This window comes from Agelaius tricolor, unplaced genomic scaffold (genome assembly GCF_023055355.1).
Source record: "Agelaius tricolor isolate 1412-34295 unplaced genomic scaffold, bAgeTri1.0.p SCAF_37, whole genome shotgun sequence".
Lineage (NCBI taxonomy): Eukaryota > Metazoa > Chordata > Aves > Passeriformes > Icteridae > Agelaius > Agelaius tricolor.
In genome coordinates this window covers 3472608-3499000 of record NW_027269297.1, presented here as the reverse complement: position 1 = coordinate 3499000, position 26393 = coordinate 3472608, and the positions used below count along the sequence as shown (strand labels likewise).

Sequence of the window (26393 nt, the reverse complement as noted above, 5' to 3'; positions counted from 1 at the left end):
CAGACACGATTCCCATCATTGTTGGAAGAATGTCCAATGCTTCCTGTATGTTTTCTGTTCCATCCCAACTGGCCTGATCCTGCTGCCTTTCCCTGCTGCCTTTGCAGAGGATGAGTGTTAATTTTCCCCTGTGACAGAGGAATCAGCCCTTGAGTGCCTCTGTGACTCCATGGTCCAGTTTTGCTTCCAGGAGAGTGGCAGGGCTGTAACTGGGGCAGGAGTTGGCTCATAGCTCATCAACTCCTAAAGCACAGGTCAGTCCTAACCCTGCAGACACACAGGTTTTATTTTGGGAAGCATCTCCAGGGGCCCTGGCTGGGTCTGCCCTGTGAGCAGAGCATTAAGAACCACTGCTCTCAGTCAGGCACAGTATCCCCAGATGTTGCTGTGGATTATGGGGAGGGAACAGTGACTCATTTGGAGTTTAATTCCTCCCCTCCCCCATGAACTCAGTTCTGTCTGAGGCCAGATCTTGCTTATACCCCTCTGAGGCCAGAGGGGAGGAAGTTGGTGTAAGTCAGGCTGGAATGTGGGGACTGGAGGAGAAGCTCTTTGCTTCCCCAGTGCTGGTGTGGGAGAGCAAGGAAAAACATCCCACATTCTGCCAAGTGCAAGATGGAATTGTTTCACTTGGTGCAGAGAGGTGCAGAGGTGTGTTTTTGGTGTGTTTTTGGGAGGAGATCCTTGCTCCCAGCAAAGAGCTGGGAGGGAGTGGGCAGGTTGGGAAGGTGATGTCTGTGTGTCTGCAGGGAGTGCCCAACCAGCTCTGCTGGCAGCCACTGAACTCCAGACAAAATCTCCCAGTCTAGAACAGCTTCTTGCCAGATCTTAGTGTTGATGGCTGAGGGAGGATCTCTTTGAACACCAAGTTCTTGCTAAGTCCTGTGAACTTCAGTTGTTTTTCTTCTCTGTTACCTCTGTCCCAGGTGATCTCTATGCTGGGGAATGGCTGTGCTGCAGTCCTTAGGTGCAGTAACCACGAGGCTGCAGAAAAATCTGATTTTGCTGTTGGATTTCTTTAGCAGATGTCTTATATCCAGTCCAGTTTGGGGTTGTTACGTGCTTCAGACCTACTGCACTAAAGTTCAAACTTGAAGGAATTGAGTTTTGAGGAATTGAAGCTCTCTCAGCCAGTATGTATGAGGTGCACGTTGATCAGATTTGATGCTGCTCCTCCAGTTTGCATCAGTTTGCTGGAGAGCTGCCCTTGTGTTTGTGTGCTTCCCAAAATACTCGTTTGGTGCAAGTTTGAACTTCAGGCCGTGATGTTTGTCCTGGGGCTCGTGGTGACCTGGGGAGGCTGGTGCAGGAAGTGAGGAGTGTGTGTGTGGCTTTGAGTGAAGTGGTTCCCTTAGAAGTCACACTGCATTTTTCATCTTTTTTTCCCCTTCTGTCTGTTCGGATCTGTAAAATCTCCTCTTCTGGAGGTGCAGCTTTGATCTCTAAAGTGACAAGCTGGCAGAGCAGGCAGAATTCCTGGCTGGGGATCTGGGATGGGCTCAGCACCCAGCATCTCCCCAGGCTGGATCTGGGATTCTGGGATGAGCTCAGCACCCAGCAGCTCCTCACACTGGATCTGGGATGGGCTCAGCACCCAGCAGCTCCTCACACTGGATCTGGGATGGGCTCAGCACCCAGCAGCTCCTCACACTGGATCTGGGATGGGCTCAGCACCCAGCAGCTCCCTGGGCTGGATCTGGGATTTTGGGATGGGTTCAGCACCCAGCATCTCCCCAGGCTGGATCTGGGATGGGCTCAGCACCCAGCAGCTCCCCAGGCTGGGCTGAGCAGTTCTCAGGTCAGGGTGATGCTGAGGCCTCTCCCTGCCTTTGATTCTGCCTCTCACCCCCTGCAGCCAGTGCTGGGAGCTCCCTGAGCCCAGTGCCAGCTCAGTCACCTCCCCACAGCATCAAGGGCCAGCATTTCCCCAGCTGTGCCTGGAGAGAGGCTCCTGCAGCAGGTGCTGAGTGCAGGAGGGATCCCAGGAGCTGGGAGGGAAGAGCTGCAGACTGGCACTCTGTGTCTGCCAGGTGTCACCATCCAGCTCTGCTTCCAGGCCTTCCCTCCCTCATTCCCTCCTGCCAGCCAGGAGAGGCCTCTGTGCTTTTTAATTCACATTTCAGTCACTCAGCTCAGGAAGACCTGGTGTGTTTTAAACCCCAGCACTCCTCCTCAGAGCTGTGTCCTGCAGGGCAGCTGGATCCCTGAGGTGTGTTCACACCACACTGAACACACAGAGCACACCTGTGCTCACTTGTGGTACATTTCTCCAGGGGCACCAGGTTAATGCATTTGAACTCTGTCTTTGGGCAGAAAAAGAAATTTTTTTTTTGTTTGTTTTTTTTTTTGTTGGTTGGTTTTTTTGTTTGTTTGGTTTTTTTTGTTTGTTTGTTTTTTGTTTTTTGGGTTTTTTTTTCCCCTCTCTGATACTCATAAGGAGGTTTTAGAACTTTTCTGAAGTAGGGAGGTTACTCTGTTAACAAGATAATAATTAGACACAGCCCTGGCCCTGGTGAAGTCTTATCCTGTGTCAAATAGGTGCTAACTTTTATTTTTTTCCATGAATTCTCACATGTTGTGGGCTGGCAAAGGCCCGTGGGGAACTCATCCTTTTCTTCCATCTAGAGAAACTTTAAATAATAACAGAATGAGCAAATAGGACTTGTGAAGCTTTAAGAAAGCCTTAGAAGTGCCCTTCAGCTGTGCTAAGCTGATGTGACTGAGCCAATGTGACTGAGGAGAGCATCTGAAGAACATTTTGTCACTCAAGGCAGAATCAAAGGCCTGGGTTATACTTTAAATAAACTCTTCCAATATAATTATGCTGGCTGGAGAGAATGATTTTTCATTTCTTCTTGCTGAAATTGTAATAAAAGTCCTTGCTGTGGATGCAACTTTATTAGTTTAGAGGTGATCCCAGACCAAGGGGGCTTATTTTTTGCTTTTCAAAGCAGAGCCTTGCTCTCCATTTGAGGAGTTTTGCCCACATAGTTCTCTGTCCACGAACACAAAGGAATTGCTCTCCCACTGCTGTGTCAGCAGAAACCCTGGGAGAGATGCAATTACCAGCAGAGAGCCCAACAGCAATGGGGAGAAGAAGCAGCTCCTCCATGGGGGGAGCCTCTTGGAGTCTCCCTGCCCTGGGAGCAGCTGAGTGAGGAGGGCACAAGCATCCCTGGGCTGTCCCAGTTCCAGGGTGCACCAGGGCAGCTGCTCAGGGGCTGGTCTGGAGTGCCAGTCTGAGCCTTGCTCTTTCCCACCTTGCCTGGGCTCTGTCCCTTCCCCTCTCCACCCCAGAACTGCTCTTCCCTGTGGGGAATGGATTCATGGAAAATTCTCAAAACCTGACACAGGGCTCACATAGTATGCAAACCTTAAGATAAGAAATGCTGAAATTTGCTATAAATCCATTTCCCACACTTCCCCTCTTGCTTTTTCCTGGCAAAGTGCTGGTTTGGGCCACTGCACCCCAGAGAAGGAGGAGGTGAGAGGGGACTGTGTTTTGTGAGGGGTTCAAGGAGTCTGTTTGGGTGCTTCAAGACACATCTTGGAGAGTTCCCTCTTCCTGGCTGTTGTGGCAGCCAAAGGTCCCCACGGAGCTCAGGCAGCTGTGTGTGGATCAGGAGGAGCAGGGAGCAGCCCTGTGAGTCTGTGCTCCCTTGATGTGGGGCTCTGTGGGCAGGGACATCCCATTGCTGATGGCTGGAGTCTGCTTGAAGTGGTGAAGTGAATCCAAGAGGGAATGAAGAGTTTGGTGTGGCCCTCCTGGCTCTGGAAAGTTCCTAAACCCAGAATAAACCATGCTTGGAAGAGCTCTCAGTGTGGTATTGCTGTGTCTAAAATAGAAAAGCTTCTCAAAGCTTTCCTGCTTTTAAGTAAAACTTTGTAGCATAGAAAGTATCAATCACATCCAGCACATCCTCTTTTCAAGTAGGAAATGTTGCTCCAAGAGGATTCCTGTTTCCTTAATGCCCAGCACAATCCCCACCATTGTTTTGCCATTTGCTCCTGTCTCAGCCTGGATTTCTATTTGGGATGGTTCAGAGCTGCTGCCTGACTGATGGCCCAGGCAAATCCTGAGCCAGGTGAGTCCACCTGAGCTGTCTGGGTGTACCAGGGGCTGGCTTGGGGGTGGGGATGGGCTATTCCATATTAATCCATCCTTTTCAGTGTCTCCTCCTGGCAGGAGAGCTCTCTGAGGCAGTGTCAGTTCAGGACAGGGAGATGCTGAGTGGCAGAGCAGAAAATTCAGGTCCACTTCTGTTTGCATAAGGCTGATCATCCTGCAGAGCCAGCACATGGACAAGGAGGAAATTTGCAGGTGGTGCAGCTGGGGAGGAAGTAAATATGGAGCAAGATAACCAGGCTGACATGGATAAACCCAAAATAAAGCCAGGTAAGTGACTGAGCGTTCCAGGGAAATGTGAAATTCTGTGAACAGGGATAAAAATAATGACAGTGATTATATCCTGGGGTCAGCTGGGCCAGAAACTGCTCCAGAAGGTGCTGTGAGCTCAGTGCAGCATTTGCAGCAGCAGCAGGACTGGGGAGCTGAGCTGGGTGGGGATCAGAGGTGCCCAAAGATGGCACAGATCCATTCCCTGGGCTGTGGGCACAGCCAGCCCAGGAGCCCTGGGAAGCTGCAGCAGCACTGCCTGCTCCTGCTGCCCTTGCTGGTGGGAATCAGAGGAATGAGGAGTTTATTGCTTCTGGGGGCAGCCAGGATGAGCCTGATGGGCTGAGCCATCCCCAGAGAAGGGAACATGAGGCACCTCTGTGCAGAGAGAATGGCACTGCAGGTGTCTGAGCTGCTGCAGGCTGTGCTGGGGCCTTGATTATGGTCAAAGTTGTTCAGAGTGCTGCTTCAGGCTTTTAATTAATTTGGAACTCAAGTGCAGATGTGGACAGAAGGATTTGAGCATGCTGTCCTGCAAAAGGGAGCCCTGATCTCCCCAGGCTCTTGGCCATGACCTGCAGGTGCATTTGAGTACAGCCCTGGGAGCAATGAAATGCATCTTTCCCTCCTTTTTTAATTTTTAAGCATCAGCTCCTGTTTTCTTGAGAATCTGAGCTACCTTCTTCCTCTCCAGTTGCACATTTCCAATCCTTGCAGTTTCAGAGGAAGTTTTAATAGGTAATTTCTCCCACAGGCTCAAAGCCAGAAGGCAAATTACCCCAATGCTTTATCCAGCTTCACTGGGAATTGGGGATGTTTCATACTGCTGACCCAGAGCATTCAGAAGCTCTGCTTCTCTCAAAAATCATAATATTGTTTCAAGAAGTGGGAAATTAAACATGCACATGGTAGAAGACTTAGAAAGGATTAATGGGTTTCAAAATTACATGCTTCATCCAGCTGCTGATTTGGGAATTGAAAGTATGCCTGTTGCAGAATTGGGAGGGAGGTACTGAAACGTGGTGTTCCTCAGCATCCAGTGAATGCAAATATCCCAAATCTGTGATTCCAAAGCCTTACCCAATTGCCAGACTGACTCCACGTTTGATGCTGGGTTGGCTCAGCCCAGGTGGGAGCAGCTGGGTGGAAAAACCCTCAGTACATTTTATTTTGTCTTCCCTGTAGTTTAATTTGTCCTCTCTTGATTAGCTCGAGAGTTAATGAAGAGCTCCTGGGGTGTCACCCAAGGCACATTTTTAGGCTGCTTTGACTGAAGTTCATTCCCTGTGTGTGAGTTTTGCTTGAGGCACATGGAGGGTGCTGGAGGCTCCTCTTGGCTCCTCCTGCCTTGTGAGGAGCATTTGGGATCTGATTTGGGGCAGCACCTCCAGCCTGGAGGTCACTGGGACCTGCACTAAATAGGAGATGGCTGTTGAAGTCACTTGCATTTTTGGGACCTGGGAAATGATCTTCATTTTTTGATGCATTTCATATGTCCACTGAGGCTGGCAGCAAATTTACAGCCTGTCAAGTGTGGGTTTGGAGGTGTAAAGTAGAGAATATTTGTATTTGGGAGATGAAAGCATTAACAATGGGCTGGGAGCTGGTTTGTGTGGTTCCTTGTAGGATCCTGCCAGTTTGCACATAAACCTCCAGATTATGAGAATCTGAAACATGAGTCTGAATATTTTATTAATTGAAGAGTATCATTAATATTTCATGGCTTAAATCAACACCCAGAAGGCTCTGCAAAAAGCACCACTGCTGCACTGGTAACCAAGACATGAGGTGCTTTTAATTGCAAACTTGTTTGTAATGGCTTTTGTTGGCTCTGTGTTTTAAGTGTTAAGGGTTTGTGAGTCCCATACATTTGAAATCCCTTTGTTCTTTGGATTAGGAAGGGTGTTCTTTAGTTGTGCTGGGCTGGATTCAGATTGGTGCTTTAATGCCTTCTTAATATGCAAAGGTGATTGTTTGTGAGGTGTCCTGTCGGGCCTGGAGGTGACATCTGGAATATTTCATCCTTTTTGCCACACTCTGAGGACAAACAAGGACTGTTCCTTTAAAGATGGCCCTGGGTGAGCTGCAATATTTCCTCTTGCTGTAGTGCCAGCTCCTGTAGCTCCAGGAGCATGTGTGGAGAGGTGAGGTGAAGGTCCTGCCTGTCCTTTAGTGACATCCCCCTGCAGCAGGGAGGTGCCACCAGTGAGCAGACAGACAAACTGCAGCTCTGCCTGCTTTGAATTTGGGAATTCACAGCGCCAGGAGCTGCCGGCGTGCAGCGTTGGGAAAGGCCAGCGAGGGGGGATCATATTCTGTCTTTTATTTCCACTCTGGTTTCTAGGAGCTGCAAGTTGTATTTCTCATGGGTTTTTCTCAAGATTTTTAAAAGATTTCTGCCACACACAGTGAGCTCCATGCCTATCTCGCACTTCTTCTGGGTTTTTATTGTGAGTTTTGTTGTTTCCTTCCCTGTAGAATGTGCCCTTTGTGCTGGTGATCTGGTTATGTTCTTGTGTTTCTAGGAGTTTGCCTTTCATAAGAGCATGTTGGTATTAATCATTTATGGCTTTTATTAAAACCTTACTGGTTTGATGTTTTCTCAGCCTTCCAGACTGCCCTCACAGAGGCTGCTTTATAGACATCATTTATCTCCTGCCCCTGGCTGACAGCAGCCCCAAATTTTCCCTCCTTCTGCAGATGCTGGTGCTTTGTGCAGGGAGGACGTGCACGTTGTGTGGCTGTTGCTGCTGGGATTGTGGCTCATGTGTGGGCTGGAATTGGGGTTTGAGGCTGCATCAGTGACATGGGACACATGGATTGTCCCCATCCCATCCCATCCCCATCCTCATCCCATCCCTGTCCCCATCCCCATCCCCAGTGGCTCAGGTACTGACCCGGTGTGACCCCAGGGCTGTCACAGGAGGAGAGGAGGAGGAGAAGGGCAGGAGGTGATGAGGAATGAGGCTCATCTCTCAGGTCTGGGCCTTGGCCAGTGCTGGCAAGTTTCCCCAGCCAGTTTGCCTTTCTCCACCGGGCCTTTGTTCCCAGCCATGCTTCCCATGAAAGGCAGGAGCTGCTCCATTGGCTGCAGGGAACCTCCTCCCCACACTGCACAGCCCTGCAGGGGATGAGCCCCGGGGCTGCCTGGGGGCTGGGAGCCCCGGGCTGGCACCTGTGGGGCTCCCAGTCTCCTCCTGTGACAGGGAGGAGAACCAGCTGGGAGGGGGGATTTCCATTGTCTGCCTTGGGATGAGCCTCAGCACCCTGTGCCTCTTTAGGGTGGGCAAGCCCTAAGGACACAGCTTGGATATTCCCCAAGAGCAGGAGCTTTGGTCTGGTTCCCCTCACTCGTGACCCAGCAGCTCGAGGCTGGTGTGGGCAGAGCTGCAGAATTTGCAGACGTGGCCAAAGAGCTGCAGGAGGAGGAGGAGGAGGCCCCGTGTCCGTGTGTGTTTATACTCTGCCTGCCCAGGATAGCCAAAACTCTTCTTTAAATGACCAAAACTCCTCAAGTGGAAGTTGGTGTGGGGCTGCCAAGAGTAACTCCCGATGCAACAGTGTCTGCTCTACAGAGAGATGTGAATGTTCCCTGGTGTGTCCCGGTGACTCAGAGCCCTCCCTGCCCCATGGTGATGCTGATGCAGCTGCTGATCCCTGCCAAAGCAAGCAGTCCCCACAAGGAGATTAGACAGCACTCCCTGCCCCCCTGCTGGGTGCTCGTTAACATTTCCTTGCCCATGTATTATTAATTAAGCTAATTTTTATTGCCCTCTAAGTGTGGAGGATGCTTTGTAAGCTCGGAGTTTGTGTCCCAGGGTTCCTGCAGCGCGGTCCCATGTGTGAAATGAGGCTTGGACTGTGTGGTTGAGTGTTAAGGAAAGGTGAATCTATGGCTTTGGCTTTCTTTTTTCTCTCTTAGCAGCTGCCTGGCTGGTGAGTGTGCTGCTGTCTGAGCAGGGGCCTGAGGAAATGCTGTCTGTGCAGAATTAGTGCAGACAGACAATGGGACTTAAGTGCAAGCAGAATTTGCAGCATTGACCCTCCATAAGACAGAAGATTACCCAGACTGGAATATTATATTAAAAAGAGTTTTGGGACCTGATCCAAACCTACAGAAGTCAGGGAGGGATTTGCCATCAGCTGCAGTGAGAGCAGCCTCCCTGCAGTGTACCAGGCAATGGGGCAGGCAGCAGCTTAAACAAAAGAAGTTAAAGAAGTGTCCAGGCAAGGCTGGTTGAGGTTTTGCTGCCTGTGGTGCTTTTCCCAGCTGTAAAACAGAGGTAATTTTCTCCCCAAAGTTCAAAGGCTTGACTTGGTGTTGGAAGCCTTTAACTGGAATTGTTGAAGAAGTGCTGAATGTTAATTTTTAAATGTAGAGATTATCTTCATTAGGTAAGAGATGGTGAGTTACATAAGGGTCACTATTTTATATGCTCTGGGTTTTGGCTTTATTCCTTGACATCTGGCCAGGCCTGATGAAGGGAATAGAAAACTTCCAGAAGCCCTTTGTAAAGTATGAACTATTTGTGATCAAAGCCAGTGGGACTCTGAAGGCCCAGCTCATCGTCTCTGGACTTGTGCTAGCAGCCATGGATTCACCTTGAAAATGGGACCTGTGATCTTTCATATGTTCTTATTTTGTTCTTAAATTAGGCTAATGCATCCTGTTCCAACTGATGCAATTATTAACAAACCTGGGCAATTATGACATCTATTGTACAGACATTCTGTGCTCCTTGCTAGGAAAAAGACACTTTTAATAAACAAATCCACCTTGACAACCTGTCAAGGACTTTTCTAAAGCAAAATTGAAAGAGTCACCTCGGTGACCTTTCCTTTCAGTTGTGTTGTGTTTGGGTTTTTTACACTTGCAAGGGCACAGCAGCTGCAGCTGGAGGTTCAGGCCTGGTTTCAGAGGGCAGGGAAGTGCAGGAAGCAGGGAGGGAATCCCAAGGGCTGGGTCCCCCCACCAGCATCCCCTGCCCTGCTGTGCCCCAATGCAGGATCCTCCCAGCCACAGCCTGCATCTGGCCTTGCAGAAACCCTGGGAAAAACTCTGCTCTCTTGGTTAGTTCAGCTGTTTTACTTTTTAATTTTATTTTTTTTTGAATGAGAAAAAGCCCTGAGTTTTTTGGCACAAATTCTCAATGCTTTCTTTTATTCCACATGTGACAAACTGATGTGGTTTCTCAGCCTGGGTAGGATCCACTCCATCGTGGGCTGCCACCAGGAGCTCAAGGCAGATCTTAAATCCTACTTAAACCTCCCTCTCCAGCAGATCAGCTTTGTTTGGCTCTGGGCACAGGAGTGGGAAGGAGTGTGTTATATTCAGTACTAGAAGTGAAATTGCATGGAAGGAAAATCAGCCGGGATTGTTTTCTCACTGCATTATCAGAACTGTGTGAAGGGTTGGCCAATGGAGAGTTGTGCTAACTGGAAATATCCCTGTGTGTCACATCACCCAGGGAGGAAAGGAGGAGGAAAGAGAGGGTTTCCTGCCTCTGCCAGACATTCCCTGCTCCTGGGTGTCCCAACAGATTGTTGTTCCCTTGCTGCCTGGGGACTGAGAGACACAGGCCACCTCTGCAGGGGAATTCCCAGGAAAATGGGCAACCACAGAATCACTGGATCAAGCAGGCTGGAAGGACCACAGTGGCTCATCAGACCCATTTCTTTCTGTGGGAATTCTTGAATCAAAATGTTTGTTAATCTCCATGTGAGTTGAGCAGTGAGTTTTCCCAAGCTGAGTTTCAGAGCTAATCCCCTGTAGCCACTGCCATTATCTGGGTGCTGTGTCCCCTCCCCTGAGCTCCCCAGCTGTGCTGTGGCACTGGGCACATCTGTCCCTCCCCACAGGAGGCTGTATCACCTCCCTGCCTGCTGGGCTGGGCAGCTGCTGGGGGGAGCAGTTAACATCTCTATCTTTTCTAGTGCATGCTCGGAGCTGCTGATGTGACTGCAGCAGCTTCTCCAGGGGTATGGTGCCCAAAATCAGATTAAAACCCCTTTCCTTGCCCTGAGAGCCCCCAGGGGTGTGATGAGGGATCTCCCTGTGGCATGGGTTGTTTATATGAACACAATTCCATGGGGGAATAGCCCATGGTCCAGGGCAGAGCCAAAGCAGCAGGAAGAGGAGCAGGGCAGTGCTGCTGAGGGCTCTGCTCTGGAATTACCCAACAAGGCCAGACTGGGGGGTTTGGGACTTGCAAACATTAATGCATCAGAGCAGTAATTGCTAATTATGACAGTAATACTGTTCCAGAGCATTCAGCACTGCAGGGAGAGCTGTTTGTGGTGACACAGGGGCACAGACACTGGAGCAGGCTGCAGGTCCAGGCCCTGGCTGTGTGGGCAGGTGTGAGCCTTGCCTCCATCCAGGAATGCTGTGTGGGTGTCTTGGATGGCTTGAATGTGGCTGCAGCTTTTGCTGGCAAAATTAGCCTTCCTGAGTGAGTGAGCTGCTTCCATGGCATAAAGATCATTTTGGATGGGCTCCTGGGCTCCTCCCAGCCCTCCTCAGCAGAGCAGCAACAAGCAGATGTGATGTGTTTTCCCCTCAGTTACAGGTTTATCCATTGGATTTGTAGAAATAGTTGACAGGATGATCATGGCAGCTCCTTTGCATGCTGAAAGCAATGACTGTTAATGAAGATTGTGTTTGTATGATGATGATACCCAGGCTGAAGCTCTGTGTGGGGAGTTTTGGGGCACAGCCCATGTTGGTGTCAGCACATTCAGGCAGGAGAGCATTTCTGTTGGTCTAACTTTGACCTGTCACAACAGAACTGTCATGTATAGAGGTGCCTTTATCAGGAATGACTAAAAAGATGCCAAAATTGTGGTTGGACCAGTCTTCAGGTCCTTGGATTAATTGACTTCTTTTTTTACATTATACAGTTCCAGCATTTGTCATTCTGCCTGTGGGAATTTTTGTATTTTTTGTGGTTTTTGTTGTAATGGGGAAGAAGCTATTTTGGAATTGGGGAGCTGGGCTGGAGGTGCCAGCTGAGGTGAGGCTGGAGCACATCCCAGTGCTCTGCTCTGTGTGCCATGGGCCAGGTGCATTGCTCAGCAGAGCTCAGAGGGGACAGAGATTCCCCAGAGCTGTGAGCAGGCACAAGGAGGCACCTGAGCATTGGCACTGGGCTGGTTTGGAAGCTCACAGCACAGCCATGGGTAGCAGGGCCTTGGGTCAGCTTGCAGCAAACCCTTCAGGTTTCCTCAGGTGTGGAGGCTCCCTGAGCAACCTTGGCCCTGTGTTCCCAGAACAGGCAGGCTCTGCTGCTGGCATCCTCACAGTTCATGGGACATCTCCACCTCTGAATTTTAATCCAGAGGGGGGAATAAATACTGTTCATCCTCTTTGCTGCTTGGTCTTTAACCTGTGCAGGTGGTCACAAGGAGCTGAGACCAGCTCTGAGCCAGGCTTTGAGCCTCACTTCCCTGGAGCTGGTCCTTCCTTTGCTCATTTTCATAATCCACCCTGAGGATTTTTGTGTCTTCATCAGCTTCACCCATGAAGGATTTGCTTAAGCTTTGAAGAAAAATTTTTTTTTTTGCTTTTACTCTTCAAGCCAGACACCTCCAGGACTTCTCCTGCTGCTGCTGCTTAGTTTGTGTGAGTGGTTTGTGCTCCCATGTAGCAAATGTGACTCCTGCAAGGAGCTCCCTTTCCTCTCAGAGCCTTCTGGAAGCTGTTGGCAGAGCCAGGGTTAAGGCCAGGTAAGAGGAAGACCAGGCACAGAGGGACAGTGTTTGTTACATAACAAAGGCTGCCTTTAAACTGTGTTTTTTATCATGGGCTACACATCAGAGTTAGCCACGTCCTTGTGACCAGTGTGGTGCAAAGGAATCCAAGTGTGCGTGGAGGATCTTCTGAGCTCTTGCAGAGTTCTCCAGGGTTAGGATTGGGCTGCAGACAGCCTGCTGCAGCAGACACAACCCTCCAAGGATGGATTTTGGCAGTGGGTTCCATCACACAGCAGCCTGGTGCTTGCTGTCTGTCCCTGCCCAGCTCCAGGGGTGACAATTCCAGCCAGGACACTCTCCCCACACCCTGTGCTGAACATGCCTGAAGGGACAAAGGGGATCCCTGAACCAGTCTGCTTTGAGGATTATTTCCTAAAGCATCCATGTTCCTTACAGCAAGGGCCCCTCTGCTAAGCCCTGCAAGGTGCAGTGGGATCCCCTGGTCTCAGTGAGCTGCTGGAATGTCACCTAACTTGGATTTGTCCAGTGAGGGCAATTCTGACCACATCTCCTGCTGCAAGGATGACCTGCTGGACATGCAAGCAGGGATTTACTCTGCCTTTACAGAAAAACACATCCCTAATTCCTGCAAAGTCAGCTGGGAATGGCAGCCTTGTGCTGGGCATGAAAGGATGGATATGGAGGGGAGCAGGGCTCTGGTCAGTCATGGGGCTCCTGAGGAGAAGCAGACATGGGGCTGAGCTTCTGCAATTCCTTACTGGGATGATCTACTTGCTAAATTATCATTCTGCCCAGCAGAGGATGGGAGATGGCAGTTCCCTGCTCTGAGGGAGGTCTCCTGGTCCCATTTTACATTGTTACTGTCTCCTTGATCCCATCCTCCGTGGGGCTCTGGAGTCCTTTTGTTCTCTGCTCTACTTTCCAGCATTTTTGTTGCTCTAGCAACACTTGCAGCCCCAAAGCAGCGGGATCCTGGTGCTAACACAATGCTGCATTTGAAAGAAGGAAGCAGAGCACGACAGGTGATCTCCAGCTTTTGTATGGAATGGCTGTGCCTTGAGATGGGAGGATGAATGGCAGGTTGTGATGTCTTATTGTCTTGCAACTGGCATTGCTTTTGTCATAAAAGGTGAGAAAGAGTTTTGTGTTGCTGCCACAGCTGTAGTTTGTAAAGTTGCTGTGTTATTTTCCTTGTGTGGGGTAGGTCAGCACTGGTTGGAGAGGGGCTGTGGGAGCCAGGCCCATGGCAGGCAGCTCCTTCCTGAGCAAATAAAAAATGTTTTCCATGCCCAGCAACTCCAGCAGCTTTGCAGGCTCCTCCCCAGAGCTGGGCTGCCACTGGACTGTCCTTACAGCATGGATCCACTGACCTGCTGGCCATCTGCACTTCTGGAGGGGGATGGAAAAGGGTCCATTTTTATATCAGAAAACCTTTCCTGCAGAACTCAGGAGCCTCTGGTGCTCTGCACTGCGGTTTGTGGGATCCTGTCAGCTGCTCTGGCATTTTGTAGCTTCTCTATATATGGTGAGAGTGATACAGGAAGATGCATTTAACACCTTTTTTTTCCTCCTGAGTGCTCTCCCATGCTTTGCCACTGTGCTGCAGACAAGGCTGGCAGTGTAAAAGCCACCTGTAGGTGCTCTGTGGGTAAGAAGAGAAGAAATCTTTTTGAGATTTTGGGCACAGCTTCCCACAGCTTCCTGCTGGCCCAGCCACTGCTGCAAGGACCTGAGTGCACCCTGTGTAGATGGAAGGGAAAACCTCAGTAGGCTCCTCAAGAAGTTCTGTCCCAGCTGCCAAGTAAAGTTGAAATAATCCATTATCTGCTGCCTTTCACCCAACCTTCCCTCCCAGACCACTGAAAAGTGTTGAAGACTGTGATTATTTAGAATGTATCTTCAGATACCTGAATTTTGTGGCAAGTTGAGTGTGAAGAGTGAGTACCAGCTATGGGATTGATCGTGTTTCCATTGGGTCATCCCTTTTTATTTAGATTTTAGGCTCAAAATCTTGTTTTTTCAAGCTGGTATGGTTGTAGATACTCAGTCTGCAAGATTTGGTCATCATTATCAAACACTTCCCTTCCTGGGACCAATGGTAGGATATTCCCAAGTCATTCCTTTTCCTCTCTTGGGTGCTTTGCACTTTTTGGACCCCTGGCAGCCAGCCTAGATGGGATCACTGTGGTGTGGTGGGGGAGCTGCCCCAAATGTGATGAATCTGGGACATTTCTGTAGCACTGGAAGCCTCACAGGCTCCAAGGGGCTTGGATTTCCTGTGCTTGGGTGTCTTGGTTACATCCTCCTGTGTCCCTGGTGAACTCCTGATGTGGAGGACAGAGCATCCTGCAGGCCACCACCCTCCTCAGCAGCACCAGCAGGATTATTGAAGTGGTGCTGTTCTTTTGGTCCTTTTGGGCTGTTGCTATGACTTGTGCAAGAACCCATGGACAAACAGGGAAGTTTCTAGAGTCTACAGAACTAGACAGAAGATTGTGTTTGCCCTTGCAGTGATTGATAGATAGATAGATAGATAGATAGATAGATAGATGATATTGTCATTGCACTGGGCTGGCATTCCAGCTGCATGCTCAATCTTCTGCAAATTAAATGGGCAATTTTTATCTCTTTTCATATAGATGAGCCTGTAAAGGGAGCCTGCACTGAGAGCATGAAATGCCTCTCTGAGTTTTCAGCTGGTTTTCTTTGTTGCACTGTTGGCACTGCTGGGTTGAAAGTGTTGCCTCTGGGTCACACTGAAATGCTCATGAGGAGCCTTTGGCTCCTGTGCTTGTCTCATGTTTAGGCCATGAAAAGGTGAGGAAGTGCATTTCCTGGGATGAAATGATTAATTGTACACCCAGGGTACAGAGGTCACAGCAGGGGGATAAGAGAGGTGTTGTTAATTTGCTCTCTTGGGGGTGTTAAACATGTTTTTGTTGGGGTTTGAGGCTCCTGGTGAGCAGCAAGGTGTGTCCCAGGGACTGGGCAGTGCTTTGGGAAGGCTGCTTTTTCCCTACAAGTCATTGTTTGAAGGAGAAGGGTTTTGCTTCCTCCTCTCCCTGTCATCATCTTCATCCAGCTGCCACTCATGCTACTCCTGAGAGGTGAGGAGTGGCAGGGGTGGATTTCAGCACATCACCTTCTATCTCCTGAGCTGTAAATTAGTGATAGCCACCACACTGTTCTGCAGGAATCCCCCTGACCTGGCTGCTCTTCCAGCCAGTTTGAAGGCTGGGTGGGTTTTTAAATGATGATATTTTAAAATTTGAGAACAGCTTTGATTTATTGACCTGCTGCCTCCACAAATCGAGCTGTCTGGGCTGGCATCTGCAGATAAGAGGCTGTCGAGTAATTGCTTATTATTGACTGATTGCCAGCTTGGGCTGTTTGCTTGCAGAAGAATCAATAGTAGTCAATCTTCAAAGTCTAAACTCTCAGGGAGTATGACTGGTTTCCAAATGAGGAATGACAGGTCAGGATAACTCCATAGCTGCTATCCCACCTTCACGTGTGGGTGTAATCCTGCCGTGGAGGAGGAAGAGCGGGACACGATCTTCCTCCGTCGAGGCTTTTTCACCTCTGCCTTCTCCAAAGTCTGGGGTTTTCTTTGCTGGGGTTTTCAGGGTCAGATCCCACCTGGCTCCAGACCTTCCCTGGAGGAGCTGGGGCAGGCTCAGCAGCACCTGAGATCTGTGGGAGGCGAGGGGAGGATGAAGTGCTGCCATCAGTCATTAAGTCCCTGAAGGATGGAGCAGGGAGGGGTGGCTGAGCAGCCTGTGCTCTGACACATCCAAACCAACCAGTTTGGATGCTTTATAAATAAAACAAAGCCTCTATTTTAATGCATGGTAACAGAGATTCCCTTTCTGGGGGTGATTCTATTTAGGTGGCAACAGAGCAAAATATCCAGTGTCACCATAGGTTTTATCATTTCTAGCGGGCACGGTCGCTATGGTGAGCGAGCATTGTCAAACGCAGCCATAGCCCTTCTTTAACACTCTCCTGGCATCCTGCCTTTTTGTGGATTCACTTCTGGGGCTTAAAACATTAAAGGGGCTTCATGGCATCAAAGACACTCAAGACTTTTCGAAAAATAAGTACATGTTTAGGTAGTTGTAATGGCTGGGCTGAAGCCTGGAGCTGGGTCTGGGAAGTGAGCTCAGACCTTGGGCTGCAGCCCCCTCTGGGTTTTTTCTCCTTGGGCTCCGGGGTTGTGATTTTCCCTGGACTCAGGGGCTGCAGTCTGGTTTCTGCATGTCCTAGACTCAAGCTGGGTTTAAAACTTGAAATAAGAGCCTTTGGGGGGAGGGGGAGGCTTGGATCTCTTTCAGCTACAAAGAGCAATTAAGCAACAGGACATAAAATAGATAAATGGGAAGGGGAAGGGCAGAACCCTGGAATATGAGAAGATGAAAATGGAAGAAACTATTTCTGCAGTGTATTTGTCCTTAATGTTGGAGCTTTATTTTCACCAGGAAGGCTTTGAATTGAGGGTCATCCTTTGAGGTGAGGGAGAAATATCTCAAATAGAGCAGTTTAATCTTTAGTGGTCTAGGAGAGAATGGACAAGATTACTTGAACAGCCTTGTTTAGATACTGGATTTGTTGTCTACCAGCAAATCCTCATTTGCATGGGTCCTTAATCTGTGGAGTTAAATGTGTCTCAGGATCTGTTACCAACTGTGATGCAGGGTTGAGAACTAGATTTTTAAAGCTGTTCCTTTTTATTAGAATGTTTCCCCTCCCCTCCCCCTCCCTGCACCCCAAATTATCTTCCTGATTTTTTCTGAGAAGCCAAGATGAGCCAACAAGTGATGCAAAAGGAAAAATGTGCCAGTGAGAAGAAGCTATTTTTGACTCCAGATTCAGTGGGTGAACTGTCCACCAGGCTGTAGAGAAAAGCCAAGGTCAGACATTTCAAACAGTGTCGCAGGGAAACCACCGCCCCCCTCCTTCCTGAAAGGGGCCATGGACCTGAAATCTTTGAACCTCCTTGGAGCTGGAGGCTTGGGCAGAGCTCCTTTGTGGAGCCCTGGGAAGGGCTTTAGCCCTTGGTTTGTGGGCTGCTCGCTCTGCCTGGAGCCCTGAAATGGCATTTCCTCATGTGTGCAGCAGCCCTCACTCATGAAATGGATGCAAGTGCTGAAAAAGCTCCCGCGTGAGCATGCTCACTGGAAGATTAATCCTTTAGAGGGAGTTGGAGAGTTAAGCTACTGTAATTTCTCTGCAGTTGGCTGCAGTAAACAACTGCTCTAAAGACACGAGGAAAAAAATTGACGGAGGTATATGGCATTAATGTACATATCTTTTTGTGTTTCTCCTTTCAGGTTGAGGGTTTGAGAAAGGTTTTTTCTCTATGAGCCGGGGAAGAGGGAGCTGTGTAATGATTTTATGGGTGACCTTCATGTTGTGGTTTCTTTTTTTCCTCCAGGCCAAAGTAATCCTATTTCCGTGCAAGGCCATCCTGAGGCTCGGGCTGGCTTTCTAGAGCTGGGGTAGAGCTCCAGGGTGGCTTGGTGTTGAGTGAAATGATTAGAGGAGGTGAGGCCTTGCTGCTCGTTGAGCTGTGTTGGCAGAAGAGAGCTGCAAACACCTCGTCCTGTTTAGTTGTGAGCAGAACCCAGTGGGACTCGATCTATCATGCTTCTGTTGGGAAGAAAATGTGTGACAGGATTAGCTTTGCCTACAGAAGACTAGGCTTTTGCTTTTGTTTATTACTATTATTTTGCTCCCCCTCCTCCCCATGCCTGAGGAGCTGCAATCCCGTGTCAGATGGGGGAAGGAAAACAATCCTTGAGCTATTTTGGCTTTGCTTTGAAGGCTGATGACTCTCGGCGTGGTGAGGAGGGATGCCTTGGCAGCCAGGTAAGTGTTGCAGGCACAGGGATTGTGTCAAGGTGAAACTGAGCCCCTTCCTCCCCAATCCCTGCTTTGTGGGGGCATCCCAGATGAAGGGAAACCTTGGATGGTTCCTAATGAGCGAAGAGTGTTTTCTCTACTCGCCTCCAGAAGCGTGGGTGAAGGAGGATGTGATTTACCATCCCTGGAGCTTTTGTCAGCTTCCTCTGAACGCAGCCCAAGCCATGGAGGGCCAACCTGGGGCTCCCAGGACATCAAGCAGAAATGCCTGGCTGGCTTGATTTCTGCCAGGCTGCTGGAGCTGCTGGAGTCAGTGCTCCCTGACCACGGCTGGTGTCTTTACCTCTTACAAACATCGCTGTAATCCTTGGGGATGCTGAGGAAATGGAGGTGATGTGTCAGCAAAACCTGCCTGCCGTGGGGGCGGGGGTGGGGCAGGGCATTGTGCTGTTCTGTACCTGGTGAGTGGGAGCTGGAGGGGCTGCAGGTCACCTCTGGGCATGCCCCAGGACTCGTGTGGCTGCAAGGAGGGCACACCCTTCCTCCTTGAGGAGGGGATAATCCCAGGTGCAACTGCAGATCCAGGGATTGCCTGGCTCTGGGAGCACTCCTGGCGTGAAATTTATGTCCAACAGCTTTTATTGGAAAATGGCTTCGTGTTTCCTTGGAGTGGTGTGAAGAAGGGAATAATAATTCAATAATTTAGCAAATGTCAGTGGCTCCCACTAGGTTCATCCTGAGGTTGCTGTCAGCTTCCATGTGATACCCAGGTGGATTCTAACACTGCTGGATGAGTTCACAAGGGCAGTTCTGTTACAGACTTGGCTGAGCTCGAGATGCTGCAGATTTGAAGAAAATTTTGCCACCCCAACGTTGAGGTTTTTTTGCTTAGTCCCTCCTTTTCCCCTCCTTTCCAGAAGCTCTGGCTAGCACAGACTGTCTGTTCTGTGGATGGTTTTAGGGAACATTGGTGGCTGTGTGCGTAGGGGGAATAATTAGCTACCAAATGCAAATAGATTGTTTCTTGCTGTTTCAAAATCATTGTAATTTCTATTGATGATGGGTTAATTATAACTTCATTTTGATGGGCGTGAGGGAAATGATAGAGATATAGCAATATAAATCTATATAGGGAAGGATGTTGTCAGAATATTGTTTTGGAGATGATTGTGAGAACAAAGACTCGTGTTGTGGAGGACCATGGTTGTGTCAGGATTCAGTGGTGCTGCTTGTTTCTCAGTGGTGGATGAGGATTTTCTCTTTCACATTTTTAACTGATGCCAGTGATGTATCTGTCACCATGACAAGGGGTTTTAGTTCAGAGAAAAATGATCAAGTTCTATTTAAAAGCACGTTTTGTGGAAGAACTGGGAAATAGTTTTTTGGAGAAGCCAAGTTGAAAGCAAGAAAGTTAAAGGAAACTGTAAAAATCTGTGATCAGGGTGTAACAAAAATGCATCTTCAGGCTGAGGTGTGTAGGTGGGGGCTGCTTCACCAGCACAGGGCCCAAGGTCCTGGGACAGCAGGACTGGTCCTTGGTCTGTAACAAGGTGCTGGGCCCTGGCTGTCCCCCAGTGCAGGTCATTGCTGTCCTTCCCTTTTCCACAGTGTGATTTTAGGGAGCCTGGATCCATCATCTCATTCTTTATTTCACCCTCACTGGGAAGAGTAATCAGGTTCATCCCTGAAATGGTTTGGACCAGCTTTAAACCTTCTCCTGTTTCCAGTCCCAGAATGGTGGAAAGGCTCAGCAAAGGGACAAAAGTCACGCTTTCCTTAGTGCCATGGGTTCTGGCTCCAAGCCAGAGGATAAAGCCCTCCCCCTCTTCTTGCTTTAGGGTAAAATGGGGGAAATGAGCTATTTTCAATGGCTGAGGAGAGTCCCCAGCACAGGGCACTGTTCTTCAGCCTTGCCAAGCCTTTGGTGGCCTGGGGACTTGGTGCCTTTGGATCAGAGCAGCTTTTGGGACACCCTCACCCCACAGCTGCTTCCCTGCTGGGCAGGGCTCCTCTCTTCCAGGGAGACATTCAGCTCCTTTCCAGCAAGCCCTGGAACTGATCACTTGGGAAGGAAAAAAGTAGCTACAACCCAATCTAATTTGAGTTTGTGGGTTTGTTCTTGGGCTCTGCAGAGGGGTTCTGCAGGTCCCTGCTGGGGGTTCCCATGGAGGGGACGCCTCTCTCTCCCCTTGCAGACCCTGAGCACTCTGGTGTGGCTGAGCTGAGGGAGATCCTCCATCCCATGGAGCTGTGTCCTGTGCAGGCTGTTGGATTTGCAGGGCAGGGACTCCTGGATGCTTTCTTTGAGATGAGTGACTTTGGAGGAGGATTCATTGCTTGAATTTGCACATTCCTGTCTTTAGATTTGTGTGGAAAATTCTGCCTGTGTGGCCAGTTTGTCCCTTTCTCCACCAGCACAGCTTCGTTCAATGGAGGAACAGAAACCTGTGTTTGGGACTTGCTCACCTTTTTGGTATCCTCTCAGGCCAGGACTGTATTCAAACCAGAGAGAACAAGATGGAACTGAATCCTGTGGGTGTATCTGAAAAACCCTCATGCAACCTTGGCAATCCCAGGGAGGGGGAGGTAACTGTGCTTGGGTAGACACAGCATGCAGGTTCCAGTCTTTAATAACCAAATGGTGACCACTTCAAAGCCTGGTGACTTCGTTTCTCTCCCTTCTAACTGCTTCAGCCAGCCTGGATTCAACTGGCAATGCCTTTAAGAGCAGATATTATGACAGGAGCCCTGTAATTATTTGCTGTGCTGAATCCTCTCTGTGGTGATGCTGTGTGGGAGGGTTTGCTGTCACGCACAGCATTTCTCCACCTTCAGAGGAGTTTTACCTCCTGCTCTCCTGCCTTCCTGGCCATTTTGAAATCCAATTTATGGCTGAATTTTGGCTTCCTTAACACCCTGGGCTCAGTCCTTGCTGCTGCATCCTTGTTTTGTGTCCTTTGGCAGTGCTGTCCCTGCCCAAAGGCTCCTGAGTGAAGCAGGGAAGAGTCTTGGGCCATCCTGTGCTCCTTGGAGCTGATGGAGCCCTGCATGGAGAGAGCACCTGAGGAAGCCTGACAGCACCAGCTGGCAAAGGGGACTCCTTACCCCCCTTTTCCCTGAGGATTAGTGAGTGAAGTTACAGACACGGGGGGGGGAACTGTGATTTTTAACCCAGATGTGGAATTGTAGAAGAGCTCCCTTCCCATGGTGGATGGGGTTTAATGCATTGACCAGCACAGAGAACATCCAGGGTTCTGAGGGTGAAAGAAACAGTGCAAGGGGTTCATCATGCTGGGAAAAATATGGTTGTGGGAAGGAGAAGATGGAAGGAAAATCTTGCTTTAAGGACCTGTAGGGGAGAGGTGAAGTAGAACAGCTGGGAGAGAGCAGAAAGGCAGGAGACAGGGCTGTAGGGAGAGGGGATGGATGGATGGATGGATGGATGGATGGATGGATGGATGGATGGATGGGGTTTGAAGGTGGTGGTGAAGTGATTTGGTGGCTCCTAAAAACCCAAGAAGGCAGAGAAAGGGAGAGGAAACAAGCTGCAGGTGATTCTTCAGGAGCTGTCTGGTCTGTGACCTACTTGGTGCCACAGTGCTCTGCAGCTGGAGGAGATGCTGAGGAAATGGGAAATGGCTGCTCCCTGTGGGAAGCACAGGCTGCTGGGATGTGGCTGTGCCAGGGCACCAGGAGTTTGTGACTGGAGGAAGGACAGGGAGAGTTTGAGCCATTCCTGCTGGAGGGAGGCAGTGCTGGCTCCTGGAACCAGGCTCAGATCTGTGAGCTGCAGAAACACTCCTGGATGGGCTCCTGCTGCAGGAAATCCTTCCCTTGGGGCTGTGGAGCACTGCAGAACTGCCCTATGTGGGGACATGGCTCACCCACACCCTGGACTGTGGGGATTGTTCATCCCCCATCCTCATAATCCACTGCAAACTGGAAGTGCCTTCTCCTGCTTCTGCTCCTTCAGGAGCCCCCACTAACCTGATCATTCTTAATCTTGTGTTATTTTCCAGATCATCAATTTGATTTCTCAGTATTTCTGCAGTCCTTACTGTTCCTGGGAATCTGTGCCTCCATCTATTATCTCTGTTTCTTTTTGAGGCTGTAGCAACCTTGAACCACAGTTTCCATCCTATTTTTATAACTCCTTCTGCTTATTAGAGGAGTCCTGCAGAAAGAACTCTACAGTTCTTACCAAGATACCCCAAATTTTTCTCAGTAAATAATTTCATCTCTTGCTAATATGAACTCGAATGCTCTTCTCTTTCATTTGTTCCCTTCTCCCTCTGGGGTTTGGGAGTGAAATACCTTTAACTTAATTCATATATGTAGGTGTACATGTATGTCACAGGGTGTCAGATCCCCCTTTAACCATATTAATTGTGGTGCTGCCAAAGGCCTGTGTCCAATAGTGGCTGCTTCAGATTTACCTCTGGTCCAAATGAGATTGGGAGGTGGTCTCTGTATCTTTTTAGGGGGCTGTTCTGATTTGCTGTATTAAATAAATATATAAAGTGGCTCTAAGAGTGAAATGCCAGCCTTCCTCCTGCTGAAGGCATGGAGGCAGTGATTTGTGAGTCAGCAGTCCAAGGTTAACTCCAAAACTTCTGCACTTCCCTTGCAACCTCCATTCCAGGAAATCATTTCTCTGGAAAGGAAAATGAAAGAAACCTGTCCTCTGTTTTTCAGAAGTTGTGAATTATGCTCTTGTTTAAGCTGATTATTTTATTTATTCCAATAATCCTATCTTCCAGAATAAAGGAAAATTAATTGTCTTCCTATTTCCATAATGGTTTGCCCTTCAGACAGTTGCCAGGCAAAGTGCTTAAAACTGAAATGAAAAGATGGTGAATGCTTAAAATCATTGAGCTACTGTAAGAACATGTTTGTATTTAATAGGGTGGTATCACACAGTCCCAGAGTGTTATTTGCTCTGGGTTCTGTAGGATTAGGAGGGTTTTTTTCCTTTTTTTTTAGCTTCTGCATATGAAAACGGGGTCAAGCCTGCTGTGGTAGATAGTGCAAGTCTTAGGTAGGATTTTGCTAGAGAGATGGACTGCCTGTAGCTGAGACCCTAAAATTATCCAGCATTAATGGGGAGAGTTGTCATTGGGCTTGGTTGTGTTTGTCTGCAGGCACAGTGCCTGGAGAAGGGCAAGGACTTCCTTCCTTCCTTCCTTCCAGGTGTGATGGGACAGGATTTTCCCTGCTGGAGCTTTTCACTGACACCTACCTGGATCTTGGTTATTTTTAATTCTGTCTGGCTATAAAAAAGTTACCTGATTAATGTGGGAAAGTGCTGGAATGTTTCCTTAAAAGGCTCCACAGTGATGCAATATTCAGTGATGAATCTCAGAGCTAAATGAGTGCCTTGGTGGGTGCATTGGGTGGGGAAGGGAGCTCTGTGTTTTATCACCCAACACATTTATTTTTCATCCAGGGCTGCTCTGGGGAAGGTGGTGTGGGAGCACTGACAGAGCTCCAGCTCCAGGTCAGCATGGGGCAGTGCTGGATCTCCTCTTTGCTTTCCTCTTTTATCCCAGCAAGCTTTGGGAAATAGGCAAAAACCTGGAGCTGGGATGGTTGTGCTTCCAGTGGGGTTTACCCTGGGGTGGGTGAGGAGAAATGCCCAATGTGCCAACCCCAGGGCCTTGTGCAGTGACCAGGGCGTTACCCAGTCCCTCATGTCCCCACAGGCATGTCCAGGTGGGGCTCCCAGGGACAGGGGAGGTGGAGCTCATGCCCTGTGGATCCAGGAGAAGCTGCTGGCACCACCCACACCTGGGCTTGTTGCTCACCTGGCAGCCTGGCTGAGGCACGAGGCGCTTCCAGGCCGGTGTGTCCACACAAGAAACCACCTGGGAATAAATTCCTCCTGTCTCTCCTGTGTTCCCCTCTCCCCTCATGTGACACTGCTCTGGAGGAGCAGAGTGTAATCCATCACAGGAGGGAGAAGGGCAGGAGTTAATTGGTTTTCATGATCTCTCCGTAGCACTTAGTGCAGCTAACGGTGAATTGTCGCAGCTAATGGTGAATTGTCGTGCTTGGCGCTGCCTAATCTCATCAGGGACCCTCGGGGGAAGGCTGGGCAGGAAGGACCCGTGGCCCCTGGGCATTGACATTAGCTGAGGAGCACATGAGATCATCTGCTGCATTTCCAGCCACTTCTGAGCTGCCCTCCCAAGCAGGAGAATAGCAGGGGCATCTCAACATCACCCAGCACTGTGGCCCTGAGTGTCCCTGAGCCTCTCCTGCCGAGGGGGAGCTTAGGGAATAGGAAACCAGGTGTGTGAACAACTTCCCCAGGTCTCACCTGCTCTGCCCTGCATGCAGCAATCTTTTGTTTTCCTTTAAACATCCTAAACCCAGCAGGGGAATTCATTAACACGAGTCCCCACAGACTTTGATTTTGCCAAACATTGATTTCAAATCACTCTCCCTCCTCTTAATAGGTGAGATCTCTCTCCTCTCCCCGTTCAGACATCTTGGGAAGGTGTAGGAGTGGGCTGCAGTAGAAACTTGCCCAGATTTGTTCATTCTGTAGCTGATAGGGATTGGTTTTTTTGCTGTTGGTGCCTTTGGCTTGTGCATGGTGTGGAAGGCGTTATCCCAGACAGAAACACCCCTGTGGCCAGCTCCTGTCTGTCAAAAGCTGCTGTTGATTTCAGTATTTTAGGCTCAGTCTCTTCAATCCCAGATGGAGCTGTATTTCCAGCTAGTACACACCCATACAGTTTATTGAGGGAGGTGAAAATGCTCCAACTTACAGCACTCAGGGCCCTGATCCGTGGGCAGTGGCAGCTCCCTGTGCAGACGTGGGGAGGGGAGCCTGGATGGATCAGTCACGCACTGCTGTGAAAGAGCTCCAAGCACTCCTGGAAAAGAGCTCCATGCACTCTGTGAAATGGAGAAAAAACTGTATTTTTAAATACAGTTTAATAATTAATAATTAATTTTTAATACAGTTAATAGCTCCATGCACTCCTGGAAAAGAGCTCCATGCGCTGCTGTGAAATAGCTCCATGCACTGCTGTGAAATGGAGAAAAAACTGTATTTTTTAATACAGTTTAATAATTAATAATTAATTTTTAATACAGTTAATAGCTCCATGCACTTTGTAAAAGAGCTCCATGCACTCCTGTGAAAGAGGTCCATGCACTGCTGGAAAAGAGCTCCATACACTCTGTGAAATAGCTCCATGCACTGCTGTGAAACAGCTCCATACACTGCTCTGAAATGGAGAAAAAACTGTGTTTTTAATACAGTTTAATAATTAATAATTAATTTTTAATACAGTTAATAGCTCCATGCACTCCTGGAAAATAGCTCCGTGCACTGCTGGAAAAGAGCTCCATGCACTGCTGGAAATAGAGAAAAACCTGTATTTTTTAATACAGTTTAATAATTAATAATTAATTTTTAATACAGTTAATAGCTCCATGCACTCCTGGAAAATAGCTCCATGCACTCCTGTGAAACAGCTCCATGCACTGCTGTGAAATGGAGAAAAAACTGTGTTTTTAATACAGTTTAATAATTAATAATTAATTTTTAATGCAGTTAATAGCTCCATGCACTCCTGTGAAATAGCTCCATGCACTCTTGTAAAAGAGCTCCATGCACTGCTGGAAAAGAGCTCCATACACTCTGTGAAATAGCTCCATGCACTGCTGTGAAACAGCTCCATGCACTGCTGTGAAATGGAGAAAAAACTGTGTTTTTAATACAGTTTAATAATTAATAATTAATTTTTAATACATTTAATAGCTCCTTGCACTGCTGTGAAATAGCTCCATGCTCACTGCTGTGGCTGCCAGAAGACTTTTGAAATGTTAAAGGTTGGGAAATCATGGCAGGAAGCACCAGAGGCCAGAGCTGAGCCAGAGGAGGAGCTGCCCCTTCCTAGGGCACGGCCAGGACTGGAACAGTGAGCACTCATGGCTTTGTGTTTGCAGGAGCCCTTCCTTGTGCTGCAGCCATGCCATGTGCCAGGCAGGCTGCTTTGAAATGGCAGGGGTTTCACAGATGCAGCCTTTGCTCCTGCTCTTGGATGGCTCTGTGCAGCAGGAGCTGTGGCTGGGACCTGGGGGCTGTTACCCCTCCCAGGAGACAAAACAGCTTTTGAAATTTAATGACATTTTTCTAGTCCCACCACGGTACTGACGATCTTGGCCTTTTGTCTCCTGCTTCTCCCTGAGTGGGTTTTTGCCTTTTCTGGATCTCATCCTGATCCCTTCTTGCAATAATAAAACCTGGACTGGTGCTGAAATATGGTCTGGTGTGCTGCACTGTCTGTGGCTGGGCAGGGCAGGGAGGAGCTGGTTCATGTTAAACATTTTGCTTTGGCCAAGGGCACCCAGGCTGCCTTTCTGTGTGTCCTGTCCAGCTGAAGGAAGAGAAGCTGATCACATTTGG

General features: G+C 49.0%; 1 protein-coding gene across 7 annotated transcripts in view; it reads left to right on the top strand.

Moving 5' to 3' along the window:
* The window catches only part of EHMT1 (euchromatic histone lysine methyltransferase 1), a 122787-nt gene that overhangs the window by 2156 nt on the left and 94238 nt on the right, over positions 1-26393 (top strand). For 2 of the 7 annotated variants that reach the window (XM_071453828.1, XM_071453827.1), the window contains exon 1: positions 17866-17977. The exons of 1 other annotated variant lie outside the window; for it this stretch is intronic. In XM_071453828.1, the coding sequence (XP_071309929.1) occupies positions 17885-17977 (93 nt within the window). In that variant the 5' untranslated portion in view covers positions 17866-17884. Of the gene's footprint in view, positions 1-4375; positions 4397-17305; positions 17395-17865; positions 17978-26393 lie in introns of those variants that run through there. 4 more of the 7 variants (XM_071453816.1, XM_071453814.1, XM_071453826.1 and 1 more) reach the window with 3 other exon arrangements.